General features: G+C 32.8%; 2 protein-coding genes and 1 long non-coding RNA gene across 3 annotated transcripts; 2 read left to right on the forward strand and 1 right to left on the reverse strand.

Annotated features, from left to right (window-relative positions):
• The first annotated feature begins 5,747 nt into the window (after positions 1–5,747).
• LOC105134012 (proteasome subunit alpha type-5-like) lies at positions 5,748–9,951 on the forward strand. Its single transcript, XM_011038242.1, has 9 exons — positions 5,748–5,904; positions 6,013–6,094; positions 7,041–7,121; positions 7,679–7,792; positions 7,885–7,986; positions 8,536–8,594; positions 9,067–9,169; positions 9,412–9,477; positions 9,642–9,951. The coding sequence occupies exons 1-9, from the start codon at positions 5,891–5,893 to the stop codon at positions 9,732–9,734; spliced, it is 714 nt and encodes a 237-aa protein (XP_011036544.1). The 5' UTR covers positions 5,748–5,890; the 3' UTR covers positions 9,735–9,951.
• A 483-nt stretch (positions 9,952–10,434) lies between these two features.
• Positions 10,435–11,111, forward strand: LOC105134015 (uncharacterized). The gene is made up of 2 exons (XR_843918.1): positions 10,435–10,581; positions 10,812–11,111. It is a non-coding gene; the product is annotated as an uncharacterized LOC105134015 (long non-coding RNA).
• Positions 11,059–16,110, reverse strand: LOC105134013 (alanine aminotransferase 2-like). The gene is made up of 15 exons (XM_011038243.1): positions 15,776–16,110; positions 14,897–14,947; positions 14,697–14,747; positions 14,165–14,230; positions 14,022–14,083; positions 13,702–13,780; positions 13,501–13,605; positions 13,307–13,417; positions 13,058–13,195; positions 12,841–12,915; positions 12,621–12,741; positions 12,381–12,535; positions 12,102–12,176; positions 11,586–11,789; positions 11,059–11,409 (listed from the first exon to the last, which is right to left on the reverse strand). Exons 1-15 carry the CDS (start codon positions 15,965–15,967, stop codon positions 11,293–11,295), a joined length of 1,602 nt encoding a protein of 533 aa, XP_011036545.1. The 5' UTR covers positions 15,968–16,110; the 3' UTR covers positions 11,059–11,292.
• Positions 16,111–16,299: the final 189 nt, after the last annotated feature.

The raw sequence follows: 16,299 nt of genomic DNA on the forward strand, positions 1-16,299 counted from the left end.
TTTTCATCTTTCAAATTTGGTTTTAATTCTTTTTATTATTATTTTTTTAATTTGGAATGATTTATAAAATTGATTTTTATTTATATCCATCCTTCTTAATTTTTTTTCTATTTAGTTTGATCATTATTTTTTTATTGTTATTTTTTTGTTTTGACAAGTTTTTTAAATTATTTTTTTTAATTTTATACTTTAACATTAAATTGGTTAGAAATTAAACTTTTTGATTGAATCCAAATATGATACTTCATGAGTTATGATTTTTATAGGTTTACTTGATTATTAATGTTATTAAATTAACTAAACTTATTAAAATTAAATCAATTTAATGACAAAGTCTCAAATTACTTTTACTTTTTTATAAATTTTAGTGTTACCCTAACTTTGTTCTTTTTATGTCCGAAAAAATTTAGTCTAGTTCAAGGTATTATGCTGGCTACCAATATAACTACTTTATTTAGGTTTTTTTATTTTTTAAAAATTGATTTTTTCCCTTTGGATATTTAATTTATTATAATTAAAAAAATTATTTATTTTAATATAAATTCCATAATTTTATTATAATCTCACACCCAACATCACAAATAAATTATTATTAAATTAAATTAATATATTATCATTTTAATTATCATACATTAAATTTTTAACCTCCCGGGTTACTGTGGCCAAAAAGGATGGTGATGGTTCGAAATTTCAATTTTATTAAAGTAATTAACACGGGATGTGGGGGCAGCCTCCGCGAAATTCAAATGGACGCTGATCTAATTGGAGAAAGGAAAAGGAAACGGAAAGACAACTTGTATCACTAGCAAGGCATCACGTTGACTTTTTCAATGAAAAACATCATGTACCCTCCCATCAATCAGTTTCAATGTATATTTTATTTTTAAAAATATATTAACATAATATTTTTAAAATTAATAAATCAAAACTACCTAAAAATATAAAAAATAATTAAAAATTTTAATTTTAAAAATTAAAAAACAAACAAGCTCATAATTTAATTATTTTTACATAAATAATTCATAAATAATATTTTTTTATAACTTCTCTAATTTTCATTACATCAAATAAAGTGATACATCATGATCAAGCCTTGCATGTGATGGAGCCACCTCCGTTAACCTTCCAAATAATCTTAGAACAAGCCTTGCATGTGGTGGAGCCACCTCCATTAACCTCCGTTAACCTTCCAAATAATCTTAGAAAAAGGAAAAAGTTCCACAAATCAATGATACAACAAAAATAAATTATTCAGTGTGAGAAAAGTCATTATGTCTGCTTTCTTAATAATAAAAAATAAGAATATAACTCTAAAATAAATATTAAATTGATTAATATCTAATAAAATAATATCTCAAATATAATTTTATTTAATTAATTATATTTAGTTTTGATAGCCAGACACGTGTTGTTTTTAGTTATGGCATCAAGATTATTTTTTATTCGATTTTTTCCTATTAAAACAACCATATCAAGTTTTCATAATTCAAAAAAATTTAAAACAAAATCGGTTTGAATTGACCTATTTTAGTTTGATTCGGTTTAGCTTTTTAATGTTAATATCTGAAATAAAAAAGCTATATTATTTTTTGGGTGCTCTTAGGATGATCTAAATGGTGTGGATATTGGTTTTAATGGCCGAAAATAATGGTTTGATGGTGTCTATGGTAAGACATTAGAACCAAATGAGAAAAAGAGGCTAACAGAGACATGGAGGGCGGGGTTAAAAAAATGAAAATAAGGTTATGCTATATTGTTAGAATAAATAAGTAAAGTCTTTTCAAAATAAAACAAGTCATAATGATCCAAACACAAGTTTCAATTAATTTGGTGATCAGTTAAGTACAGTTAATGCTTACCCCCCTCTCTGCTCATCATGTTGTTATAAGAGTTATTAATATCAAGTTCTTGTAACGAAGATGGCCCTTAAAGACTTCATTTTAGATGTATGAACATAATAAAGAAATAAAAGAATTGGTAGCTAGGCATAGCAATAGCAATACTGTGTGGCGTTGCTTGTTAACACAGTTGAGATCTTAGTAATTCTTTATCTTTACAGTTGAGATGTAAATTGAAATGTTGGGTTTGATGTGTCACTTATGGGAGCTTAGGTGGGGTTGGTTAATGTTGCTTAGATATGGTGATGGCTAATGAAGATTTATAATACTGATTAAAGAACGAAGAATTGTTTGTAACTATGGACTCATTAGTGTTATTTGTGAAATGTGAAAGGTTGTGTTGCTATGAGGAATGAGGTGGGTGGCTACTAGGGTTAGTTACTTACTAGGTAAGGGTGTTCACGGTTAGGTTCGGTTCGGTTAAGTTTAGATTTAAAAAACCAACCGAATCGAGTTATATTAGTTTTGTGAAATATTAACCGAATCGAACCGAAATCCGGTTCAAACCCAACTAGTTCGGTTCCATTAAATTTGGTTTTTTTGGTGAAAAACCGAGAAACCTAATCCCATCATCAGGAAACCTAAAAATTCAACAAATCATGAAGTTAACAAAATCAATAGCAAACTTGAACTTATTATGAAGTTAGCATTTCTACCCAACAACAACAACCGTGTTTTCACATTGAAGCTAACCTTGTAACCTATGATATATTTATATCAAAATTATTTCATAACCTAGGAGAACATGCATTGATTAAGAAAAGGTTTCAAATCAAATAGCCTCACAAGAGTTTGAAACATTATTTAGGAGCAAATGAGCAAAATCTAAAAAGTAGAATTAAACTCTATCTTGCATGTTATAGATCTTGATTTGTAGATCTATAAAAGTTAAGGGGGGTTGTGACAGCTTGTTAACATAGTTGAGATCTTGGTAATACTTTGTCTTTATAGTTGAAATGTAAATTGAAATGTTGGGTTTGAAGTGTCACTTGTGGGAGCTTGGGTGGGGTTGGTTAATGTTGCTTAGTTATGGTGATGGCTAATGAAGATTTATAATACGAATTGAAGAATGAAGAATTGTCTGTAACTATAGACTCGTTAGTGTTATTTGTGAAATGTGAAAGGTTGTATTGCTGTGAGGAATGAGGTGGGTCGCTGCTAGGGTTAGTTACTTACTAGGTAGGGGTGTTCATGGTTAGGTTCAGTTCGATTCAGTTTAGATTTAAAAAACCAACTGAATCGAGTTATATTAGTTTTGTGAAATATTAACCGAACCGAACCGAAATCCAGTTCAAACCCAATTAGTTCGGTTTTTTTGGTGAACCAAAAAAACCAAGAAACCTAATCCCATCATCAAGAAACCTAAAAATTCAACAAATCATGAAGTTAACAAAATCAATAGCAAACTTGAACTTATTATGAAGTTATCATTTCTCCCCAACAACACCAACCATGTTTTCACATTGAAGCCAACCTTGTAACCTATGATATATTTATATCAAACTTGTTTCGTAACCTAGGAGAACATGCATTGATTAAGAAAAAAATTCAAATTAAATAGCCTCACAAGAGTTCGAAACATTATTTAGAAGTAAATAAGCAAAATCTAAAAAGTAGAATTGAATTCTATTCTGCATATTATACATCTCGATTTGTAGATCTACAAAAGTTAAGGAGGGTTGTGACAGCTTGCACTGAGTAAAGAGGGAAGAGAAGTCATGCCTACTATAGATCTAGATTTGTAGATCTACAAGAATAGAGGAGGATCACGACAACTTGCACAAAAGTAAAGAAAGAAAATAAACCACAGAGATGGAGCAGTAGGTTTGTGTTCGGCCAGAAGTAAAGAGAAAAGGAATGAAAAAGCACAAACACATAACGCAGAGTAATTAAAAACTTGAAAGGAAAAAAGAAGAATGAGTTTTGAGGTGGAGAGGTGGTTTGCAATTTGCACATACAGCGGCTTTTTGTGAGGACAGGGGAAAGGGTGAGTTATGTTAGGGTTAGGCAAATTAACTATTTATACCCTTGCATAGATGGAGGTTTTTTAGGATTTTTTGGTTTGTCCTGTTCGGTTTGCTTGTTTTACTTTAAAACTAAACCGAACCAAACCTGTTAAAATTTATGGTTTTAAAAATCAGTTTAGTTAGTTTTTCATTTCAATTTGGTTTTTCAATTAATATTTCTTCTGTTTTCTCGGTTTTTTTGGTTAATCAATTTTTTTGAACACCCCTATTACTAGGTTAGAAAGTTTCATCTTTTTTATTTACAGTACTAGTTTTTAATATGAACTGATTCAATTCGGTTGGAGTTGACTAGTTTGATCCTTATAAAATTGAAACAAAATCGGCAATTTTTTTAAATATTTCAATCGATTTAATCGATTTTTATTCATGGTCCGGTTATCTCGGTTTAATTGGTTTTTTAGTTTTTTGCTCACCTCTAATCTCAAATACTTGGAAGGTTCTTTGACTTAATGGGAAAAAAAACTCGGGTTTTCATTCATTTTCGACCCATAAAAATACATTAAAAACCTAAATAAATTCCTTTATAACCTTGAATAAGCTAAAAATTAGTTTAAAAAAATCAACTTGAATCCAAAACACTTCCTAACCTTACATCTACTATTTTAGACAAGATAAAAGCAAAAAAAAAAAAAAACCTTAATAGAACTTTTTTTATTGAAAAAAATCTTTTAATATCAAATTGATTTTTTTATTACTAAAATAGGGCCAACTAACACCTTTTTCTCCTTTTCTATTTTCTAGCAACTCCATCTCTTCTCTTTCTAGCTAAGAGAATGAAATGCAAATAATATAAATCTTATATCAAAATATAAAAATCTCATTAAAGATTAAAAATTAAAAAACAAACTTTGGGGGCAAAAAAGCTAAAAACACGCCTCAAATATAATATTTAAAAAAAAATAAAAATTTATTTCAAATTTATTTTTAAGTTTTAATTATATATTTAATCAAGAAAATTAATTTTGATTTTACCAAATCAATATGGATTTCATATGAAATCTTTTTTGAACATTGTAAGAAATCTTTGTGAAGAAAAATTATTGATCCCAATCCTAAATAAATTGAATTTGAAAGGATTACATTAAGAAAAAAAAAACATTATTCTAGTTCACAATATATTGTCTATAAAAAACAGTATTTACCCATACTTTTTAAGTTTCTATTTATATTTATAAACAAATCCACTTTCTTATCTATAAAGACAAGTATTTTTCGTGCAAGTGGGTCCTTGATTTTCAGAAAGACAATTCCCCATTTGGCCTTTGGTTTTCAAATTCTTCTAAATTTATGTTTTGAGATCAAATATTATTCACACAGATTGAAAGATTCTATATTGATTTTGAGTTTACAACTCTGTAACAATGATCAATTAAACACTTACTTATAAGATTAATTTAGCAAAGTGGTTAATATCATTCAATTAAAATGCCATTTCTTTTATTTTCACGAATAAACCTCTATTATCCAGAAATAATTCTACTTTCCAAACAAGCCTATTAAAAAGGTTTGGAAATATGTACTAACTTGTATTTTTAAAATATTTTAAAACATTATTAAAAATTAAATTTATTTATATTTTAAATTATTTTAATATGTGAAAAAAATATTATTAAAAATTAAATTTTTTTATATTTTAAATTATTTTAATATGTGAATTTGAAAAATAATTTTTAAAAAATAAAAAATATTATATTAATATATTTTAATATAAAAAATATTTTAAAAAATAATAACAACCACGTCTAAACAGTGTGGGACTGTTCTTGCATCGGCAGATTCAAAACACTCCGTTTTATTCAGCCCAAAAACGCCACCGTTGAGGAAAACGAATCACGAAACGTTTCGGACTTGCTGTCTTGTGAAACAAGTCCAGAGAGCTCAACCCATCTGACTATCTCTACAAAAGCAAAGCAGCTCTTTCTCTCAAGAGCAAGAAATTGTTAAGCAATTTAGATCCAATCAAAGATGTTTCTCACAAGGTAATGAATAAGCTCCATTATTAGTTCCCTTTCATAAAAAATCTCCCTTCTTTTTTTATCTTTTTCTTTGACGATTTGTGTTTGATGTTTTAAAATTTTGAAAAAAAGGACCGAGTATGATAGAGGAGTCAACACTTTCTCTCCAGAAGGAAGATTGTTTCAGGTTGAATATGCTATTGAAGCCATCAAGGTAGCCCTCTAAACCCCTCTTCAAAACCCTTTTCTGTTACCACTGAAAAAGTTCTTATCTTTTTTTTTTTATCTTTTGATATTTCACTCAAATCCCATTACTGAACGTTCGATCTTATGCATCTTATTCGGATAGAACAGGATTGTTTTGTGAATTTTTCAACTGGGTTTTGAAGGATTAGTCTTGTTAACGGCGTTATCGTATAAGTTTTCACCATGATATTTTTAAAACCACAGGATGTGGCAAGTTTTTTGGGGTTTTCTATATGAAAATAATTAAGAGACCCGTGAATGTACTTGGTAGTTTCTCTATTATCGACAGTATTTTTATTGGTTGTGGGTACTAATAATTCATAGAAGTAGATATTGATGGCTAGCTATAATTTGAACTAATTAGCTTTTAGGAATGTCCTTTAAATATATGAAGTGGTTTAAATTATAAGTCCTTCAATCCATATAAATAAGCTAAAAAATGTTAATGATTGGATATATTCACGTGTTTGTAAGAACTTGGAGAACTGTTTTTCTCCTCCTTTTTGTTATATGTTTATTCTAAAGCAATAAGATTTCAGATTATCTAAGTAACCTATGGAGTTTTTAATTATATGGGCTGTTTGGTGTGACAATATGAGTTTGTGAGGAATTCCCATTGCCATGTTGATGCGTTATAACCCATGGTCAGAATACGTGATTAACAACACATTCACTATGAGCCGTCTCAACGGGAAAATTTTCAGTTCTCCTTTCTAAGAAACCTGCAAAATTGTTGACTTTTTAGAAATCTTTAGTGATCTTGATTGTTTGTATTTTTAAACTTCTACTTCATAATGATGCCTTTGTTTGGCCTCCCCTCGCCTCCCTTTCAATCTTCTCTCTTCATGGTCTTCATGAGGTTGAGCTGGTTTTTACATGATTGAAAATAAAGTTCAGTTTTATTTTAATCACAGCTCGGTTCAACTGCAATTGGTTTAAAGACGAAAGAAGGTGTTGTGCTTGCAGTTGAGAAGCGTATCACTTCACCTCTGCTGGTTTGTCTCTTTCTCCTTGCATCCACTTTTCATTTTATTATATTACATGTTTGGTTCACTTCTGATTTGATAAACCTAAGAATGGATCGACTTTATATGCCAGTTTGATGATTTCCTTTGGTTTGTTTCTAAGAATGTATTGTTTTGAATTTCCACTATGCATGGTTGCATACTGGAGTGACTGTGAAATGAGACTTGTGGATCTGGACTTTATAACACATTCAATGAAGTGGTAGTTCTTTATATTTGACTATTGACTCCTGAAGAGCTTTATAAATTAATAACCGAAATCCGTCATGATGCATAAGCTCTGGAAACTTTTCCATGTTCCATGATATATTTGCAGCAATCCTAATATCTGATTGATAACTCATATTCGGGAGAAGTGTTCCTGCAGTCCTGCTATTTTTTATGTAATAGGTTTGTCTTGGTTGTGTTGAAAGTACACTCTAACTTAGTCATAGAGAACTTGTTTCTTGGTCACACTTGGTAATGTTTAAAATGTAGATGAGTATAGCTTTATTTCAGTCATCATTCTGTTCAATTCATTTTTTCAGGAGCCCAGTAGCGTGGAGAAAGTCATGGAAATTGATGAATGTATTGGATGTGCTATGAGTGGACTAATTGCAGATGCTCGTACACTTGTTGAGCATGCCCGGGTTGAAACTCAGGTATAAGTTAATTGTAATTGTTTCTGCTGCTGCCATGATTTGGGCACGGTGAAATTGCTCCTCCACTTATTTCTTAAAAATTTATTCTTCAGAACCACAGATTCTCGTACGGTGAGCCTATGACAGTGGAGTCTACAACACAAGCACTCTGTGATCTGGCCCTGCGATTTGGTGAAGGTGATGAAGAATCCATGGTAATAGTTGTTTCCCTTTTGATAATTTTTTTATATGAGCTCTCAATTCTTCATTTATGATATTCTTTTTATCGCCAATTCCCAAGCTACTGCTGTTTTTATTCATTATGATGTGCCCCTATTGGGTAAAGATGTTAAAAATCCTTTTTCCTTTTACTGGCAAAGTTGTTTGATCATTTTCATGTATTTGTCTTTTAAATTCAATTGTGATGCTCACCCTCTCTATGTATACCATATTGGAAAATACATGAACCGTTCCTTATTGCTAAATACTAGAAATGTGTGATCACCATTGTTCGTTAAGCTGCTATGGTGCATCTATTTATCTTCAAGTGGGTTGTCTTGAAAATGCTTACACTGCCAGATCCTCCTATGCTCTGGGAAGATAAAAGAAAAAAAAAAAAGCAAGTTTCTGTTCTTGCCACTTTGACATGCAAATGATTGTTATCCAAACAATTTTTCATGCCATAATCTAGGTTGAACGTGGAGATATCAATATTATATGCTTTATTCTATGTTTTTACATATGAAGATTTTTCTCCTTTGCAGTCTCGTCCATTTGGGGTGTCTCTTCTCATTGCTGGTCATGATGAGAAAGGACCCAGCTTGTAAGTATTACTAATTTGTTTTTCTGTGTTAGATTCATTTCAAATAATTACATTACCACAAGTTACAATGGCTGTAAATTAGTTTTCCATTTGGTTTGGACACTTTCTAGTTGATACATAAACAGTGATTACGGGACTGGTCGTTGTTTTATTGAAGGTATCCCCTTTTTCCTCTTTTATTTGAATTATCTTGTGGGACCTTAGTCCTAGGCCCAAAATAGGAGCATTTACCACCATGGGAACTACTGATTTCAAATACATATCAAGTCAACTACCTATAATCTCTCTTTGATCTCCCCCCCCCCCCCCCCCAAAAAAAAAAAAAAAAAACTCTTGTGGTTGAGTTCACCTATCATTTTTTATTCCCTTTCCTCCATGCCTTTTTAGCTGCAAAACATGTTATATTAACAGCACAGTATTACTTGTGTTTTTGCTTCTCTTTGGCCTAAAACAAGGAACTTCCATTATGCAGGTACTACACAGATCCATCTGGCACGTTTTGGCAGTGCAATGCAAAGGCTATTGGTTCAGGTTCAGAAGGCGCAGACAGCACTCTGCAGGAGCAATATAACAAGGTATTGCTGCTTAGATTCATATTTGCCTCTTTCCCTTCCTTGGAACACTAAAAGACTTGGTAATACAATGACCAATGGAGTTTGAATGAAAAGGTTGCTGAATGGTTGCATCTTTCCAAATGATAATGAGTTGTCATCCTTGCTAATGAACAAGTTTATTAGCCTTCTTAATTGTCATCTATCATATCTTTTACTTTAAATTAGAAGTTGGAATAGAGATTGATTTTGGTAATCATGTGCAGGACCTCACTCTTAAAGAAGCTGAGACAATTGCTCTTTCTATTCTAAAGCAAGTCATGGAAGAAAAGGTTAGAACCTTTATTCTGCGTAGTAAAATGGGAGATTTGTGTGTATTTATGCATGCAATACCTCTTTATCCGTTTCCACTTAAAGTTCAATCAATTGAGCTGTTTAGTTGTATTGTTTACACTTTACTTCATTATCATTAACTGGTTTCTGCTAATAATTTCAGGTGACTCCCAACAATGTCGACATTGCCAAGGTGGCACCTGTATACCATTTATACACCCCTGCTGAGGTGGAGGAAGTCATTAGCCGCCTTTGAAAACAACGTTAATTTCCTTATGATACCCCTTCCCTAAATTTTGCTTGAACAGTTCAATTTTTCCTCTAAACTGGGCTAGATTATGGGATTTGGATCACGTGGTGACTCCACTTGAGTGATAAATGTTTTATTTTGACCGGTAACTGGTGTGAGTCGATGTTTTTCTTCAACTTTAAGGTCAATCTGGTGTGAATCAACGTTATTCCTTCAACTTTAAGGTCAATCTTTTCAAACGTTTAGGGATGGCAAGGGATATCTATGTGGAACGAGTAAAAAATTTAGATGTTTTTATCAGAAACATATCCATCGGATACTAATATTTTGTTAGATTATGATTTATTACATTAAAAAATAAAATAGTAATATATGTCTATTCGATTGGAAAAATTATAAATATTCAATGTATACATTCTGTATGATATAACTATATGTCTTAGGTTTATCTTATTATTAATTAAATAAGATGATTATCCTTTATTAAATTTAGATTAATGGGCTGTTTGAATTATCCTTGATGTCAGTATTTATTAAATTTAGATTAATGGGCTGTTTGTTTTTATGTTTTAAAAATATTTTATCTTTTTACTTCAAATTAATTTTTTTGTATTTTTAAATTATTTTAATGGAATAATATCAAAAATAATTTTTAAAAATTTATATTTTTTTAAATAAAAAAACTTAAAAAAATAACAATAACTATACTTTCAATCACCCTCTCAATAAATTATCATCCCCGCGTACAGGACATCACGTGCTCTCTGTGTACAGCAGACGAGCAAGGATCGTTAGCCCCATCAGATGTTTTCAAATGGTGGTACAATATCCGGCTGTTATGATATTGCAATTGGTAAGACAATGTTTTTTTTTTTTTTATCATGGCATTTCGTATTCTTCGATGCTTTGCATTAAATTCAGTAACTGGACATATAAAATATGTAAACAATACATAGACGGTAGAATGTAGCTGCTAACAAAAATATACATCACAGGACGATGCTTAAGAAAAAAAAGAAATCAATGCTTGAGGGGCAAATAGCTTATAGATTAAACATGTTGCCTGGTTTTATTTGTTATCAGACATGACCGACGAAGGCCAGAAAAAAATCCGGCCAATTAAAGGAACTGACGAACCGTGAGCAGGGACGGACACAACATGTCAAGATTTAGAACTTGACACCACCTTCATATAAACCTGCAATACCACAGACCATGCGCTATATACATTCACATGTCCATGAGGACGTTAGGTAGTTGGGGCCTGGGGGCGTGTATTATTTGCAAGAGAATGAAGAGGATGCAAAGATATTATCATTATTGAGCCCAATTGTGCTGCAGAAAGATCTCTCAACTTCGTTTTCAAGAAATGTGATTACAATCCAACATATCTTTCACGATCACAAAGGGAAACACTTCGATGGAGGAACAATGAAGAAAAACCTCTATATATCCTTCCAAGAAAAAAAATTACAATGTATCACGGTAACATCCATCGTTGTATTAAAATCATGGGCTACTATCTTATTTTGTAACTTTTCCGAGTTTGAAATGCAAAGATCCTTCAATCGCGAAACTCATCCATGAAACTCTTGTGGAACTCTGTGAGACGGGAGACAACTGCTGGAATCTTATCTTCTTGAGGTAGTATGGTGCACCTAAAATGCCAAGTGCCCGGAAGCTTTCACGAAAAACATCAATTCAAAGGATGAGTCAAAAGAATGATGGAGGAGAAGATAGAAAAAAAAAAAAAAATTTCGCACAATTATTGAACTAAGTTAACAAACTCACCTGCCCAAAGCCAGAACCAGTTTTATTTTTTTTTGCACAATTATTGAACTAAGTTTACAAACTCACCTGCCCAAAGCCAGAACCAGGAACAAAAACAATTCCAGTGGCATTGAGTAGACGGCGACAATAGAAGTTATCTGGAGCTGTTTTTGCAGCTTCGGCAGTTTTAATTGCCTTTTCAGGCAAGCGGATGCAGGGGAAGAGATACATTGCCCCTTCTGCTTTGTTGCAAGTTACACCCTCTAGATTATTGAATGCGACTTCCAGCGTCTAGCATTATGTAACAAATGATTATCTATACTTTTTTTAGATAAAGAAGTGGGGAGAAAAAGGAGAGCATGCTTAACAACCAAGCAATTTTTACTAGCTGTACGTCAGCAAAGCCCAAAGTATAGCGCACACATCTACTATACATAAAGTACAAAGAGAAGCATAAAAGAGTCACTAACACATTTTTTACTCAAAAATTGTATTACCACAAATTTGCAATTACTTCAAAATTCAGTTTATTCCTCGTAAATTTAATATTTTATCTTGACTATGTTAACTAATGCATCAAATTGGCTGCTGCATTGAACTGACCTTTGCACGTCTCGCTAAAGATGAGAGGATTCCATCTTTTTCAGCAGAGTATGATTCATATGATTCATCTCCGACCTGCACACATAACGCATGGAGATCAGACATGATATAAAATATGTAAAATCTTAAAGAGTTCTTTCTTTTCCCTCTGTGTTCTCGCTAACAACACGGCACAAAATGTGTTTCCAAGTTTGTCAAAGCTTAGGCTGGTCTAATCCTGGATTATAAATCCAAATGTCACAAGCATAGGAAAAATTTAAGTTACTAAAAAAATTTAACCTTAGGCGGGCTCATGACAAGACTTGCAAGAATTTGACCAGAAATGTTGGAACACAGATTCACAGATGCAACTTTGTATATTTGCTCTCTTATTCCAGGACCAACCCCAGTGCCTCCCATGTACCCTCCTCTCTTTCCACACTCTCCATAGTAACCTAAAACATTACAAACGACACATGTTCACATATTTAATCAGAAAAGTGCAGGATCTCTTAATTTTAACTTATAAATCAATCTTACCTTTAGAGACAGACTGAAAAGATACTAAAGATATATCCTTTTCACCATATCCCATAGACCGAGCAACCTTCTTAAATGAGTGGAACTCTTTCTCAGGAACATAAACATTTTCCTGATAAACCTGGATGAAATTCATTGTATAATTATTGGGTCAATCAACCTAGACATAGTAAGAAGTCAAGAATGTAACACTAGTTCAAAACTATTGGCAAGCACCCACCTCATCTGCAAGAAGGACAAGGCCTTCTTGCTTGCAAAACTCCACAATCCCCCGCTGATTATCCTCTGCAAGAACCTGAGGCATGGACAAAGGAAGTTAAATTATTCAAGCCAGCCAGAAGTTATTGGCTCCTTTGTAAGAACGGTATTTACAAAGTTTTAAACTCTCGCTCATTTGAAAATCTTATCCATTTTCTGTAAAGCTAATTACTGTTTACCTGCCCTGTTGGGTTTCCTGGATTTATCACAACCAGGGCCCTAGGGGTAATTCCCTTGGACTTTGCATCTGCCAACTGCTTCTTAAGCTCAGAAACTTCCAAGCCCCACCCAGTTGCTTCATCAAGATAGTAGGGAACCTGAAACAAGTATAGAGGGCTTACAGCCATAAGTCACCTACCACTAAAGACACCAGGATATCTAGCCGAATAACTTCGGACAAATAGCATTTTCATATAAAAGACACATACCAGAGCACCACCATGGAGAGCAATTGAAGCAGAGTACAGGGGATACTGAGGAATGGGACAAAGTATGCCATCTTTCTCTGATCGCATCAGTAACTGCATCATCATGTGGACCTGGCAATAAACAAACACATTGAGTTTCATTTGAAGCAAGTACAATACATACCAGTCTCTTTCTATACGGGATTAAATGTTACCGCTGGACTTGCACCATCTGTCAAGAAAATATCATTTGGATCAGCAGGAAAGCCATCGCGGGCTTCAATTCCAGCAGCAATTGTATCACGCAGTCCTTTGATTCCCTGATGTGGAGAGGGAAATATGAGTCATGTTCTACACAAATATTCCACTTGAATGGAACTTTTTAAAGTCCACAAGGTGAGAGCTTCGATTATAACCTGGCTGTGACTATAAGCACCAGTGGCCCTTCCAGGAATTTGATCAAGAATCTGCCAAGCTCTCTCTATGGCATCAGCACTAAAAATATTCACAGAAATGTATCAGGTATCCTACAATATTTCACTAAATCAATAAAAATGGAGAGAGTTCTTGTATAAAATCTAAACAATTAAAAAAAAGGCAGAATCAAGAATTCAAGGTTAACTTGCATACCCTAAATGGTTCTTAGTAAAGGAAAAATGGTATGCTCTTCTTTCTTCAATCATGGTGTAAACAAGTATAAAGAGAAGTTCAATGATCGCATGAGAAGTTTCAATACCTGAACAAACCCTGAGTTTCACTTCTGTCCAAAATAGAAGGATGGTCGCATAATGCAAGAACCTAAAGCGAAAATAATCAACAAGGAGAAACACCCCAATTGAACACATCACAGTACCCTATAAAGCACCACAACATACTTACCTCACGGAAAAAGGTGATAGGCTGCTGACCAAGAGACTGAGGATTTCCAATATTGCAGTAAAGTATCTGCCACAAGATGATAAACAAATCAAAATGAATCCTTTAGGGAATATCAGTTGAAAGAAGACATGCATGTAGCATCTCCTTTTACTTCTTTTTTTAATAGGAGTTGATCAAACACATCTTATATTATCTTGGTTGAAACAGAATGCCAATTCCTAGAAAAGTGAAAATCCAGCAAGTGAAATCTGCTTTCTGAAAAATCCAGAAGTGCAGGAAATTTCCTTTGAATCTTGTCACGAACAAAAAAAAAAAAAACCAACACAACACCACAAGGAAATTTCCTTTGAATCTTGTCACTAACAAAATAAAAAAAAATAAAAAAAAAGCAACAGAACACCACACATCAATAGCATCGAAAAAGAATTGAGGATCAAAAACATTAATCTACCTTAGGCAGCTTAACCGTGCTAGATAAATACCATGTTTACAAACCCAATAATAACAAAATGTAAAGATAAAAGCTACACACCTCATCAAAGGGGTGGGAGCCTGGCTTAGACTTTAACTCTTCTTGTAACGCCTGTTTAAGATGAAGGAAAATTCATGATCACGTCCAGTACATAAAGCTCCTTTAATAAAGTCACAATAAGTAAAAGCGCAAGCTTCAAATAGAAACATGCTGCCCTTTCTAACTTTAAAGTGCATGATACAGCCAATCATGTGAATTACCTGTGCAAGGGTGACAATCTCGCCACGGACAGCATATTCACATTTTAAAACCTGGGAAACAGAATATCATAGTTAACAAAGGAATGCAAGAGAGTTCAAGAAAAGTTAGCAATAACCAAACACTCAAGAATTCTTTAACCAAGGAATATCAGGAAACAAAACAAAAGGGGAACAAAGGAATGCAAGAGAGCTCAAGAAAAGTTACCAATAACCAAACACTCAAGAATTCTTTAACTTTAGAGCAGGGTTAAACGCTCCTTGACTACAGTAAAAATAAATATTGGTGTTTTTTCAGGTGAATCAAAGTGAAGCATTTATTTTTTTTCCTTAAATCGATAGTGGATAGCTAAGCTTTTTTTTTCCTTAAATCGATAGTGGATAGCACAGAAAGAGCTTTTGCATATTCTTAATCAGATTCTATAAAATATGATAATGTCACTAAGCAAAATTAAAAGTTTGCAATAAATAAAGCAATAAGATTTGATAAGATAAACATAGAAAGGATCGCTAGGCCTATGTGCTTTGCTTACTGGACTTCCAGTTTGAAGCATGAATTAAGGTTCCAATCTATTCGACCATTTTTAATGCATAAATGAGCAAAACCAAAAAAAAGGACACATTCATGTATGTATCCATAAAAGAAAAGGCAAAGGCAAATCAAGACAACCCAATAGCCAGGAAAGGAATCTAAAATAACAAAGACAAACAGAAAAGACAAACGAAACACTAGCATAGACCTAGAGCATATAAAACTCAATAAAACAAAAGAGGGAAAAAGAAAAGGAAAAACCCAGATGAAAAATCCAACCAAAATCAAGAACCAAACAGCTAATCAATAAAAGAAACAGCAGAATTGATGTTGAAAAGAAAAGAGGGCACCTTGGGATTAATGTTATCAAGAGAAACAGGAGGCATGGATGAAGGAGGGGGAGGGGGAGATTCAAGAACGGAGGTAGAAGACAGGAAACGTGAAGGAGAAGAGGCTAAAGGACGCAGCAGCAGCACGTTCCAATGATTTTGACAGGAGCAGTTTGAAAGGGCTTTAGCTGACCCAATAACGGATCTCCACATCCTCTTATATAATGTTCAGATGTTACTTGAATGACAGGAATGAAATATCACACACAAAAGAACTATGACTACAAGAAAGCACGAGAGAGTTGGGGGGGCAGAGAGAGAGAGAGAGAGATGTGTCTTTTCAGGGGAAAAAAAGTCGGACCCAATTGTCTATGGAACTACTTTCGAAAATGAAACAAACAAGTTCTGCCCTTTGTCTGGTCTTTCAGTTAAAGATTTTTAAAAAACAAAATTAGCAAAATAAGTTTAGAGTTTTGACATCATAATACCGCATGAAAAAAATTTAAAAAAAATAACATATCTTTACCTTATCACTAAATATATTA

The sequence above is a fragment of the Populus euphratica genome, unplaced genomic scaffold (assembly GCF_000495115.2).
Source record: "Populus euphratica unplaced genomic scaffold, PopEup_1.0 scaffold38.1, whole genome shotgun sequence".
Classification (NCBI taxonomy): Eukaryota; Viridiplantae; Streptophyta; class Magnoliopsida; order Malpighiales; family Salicaceae; genus Populus; species Populus euphratica.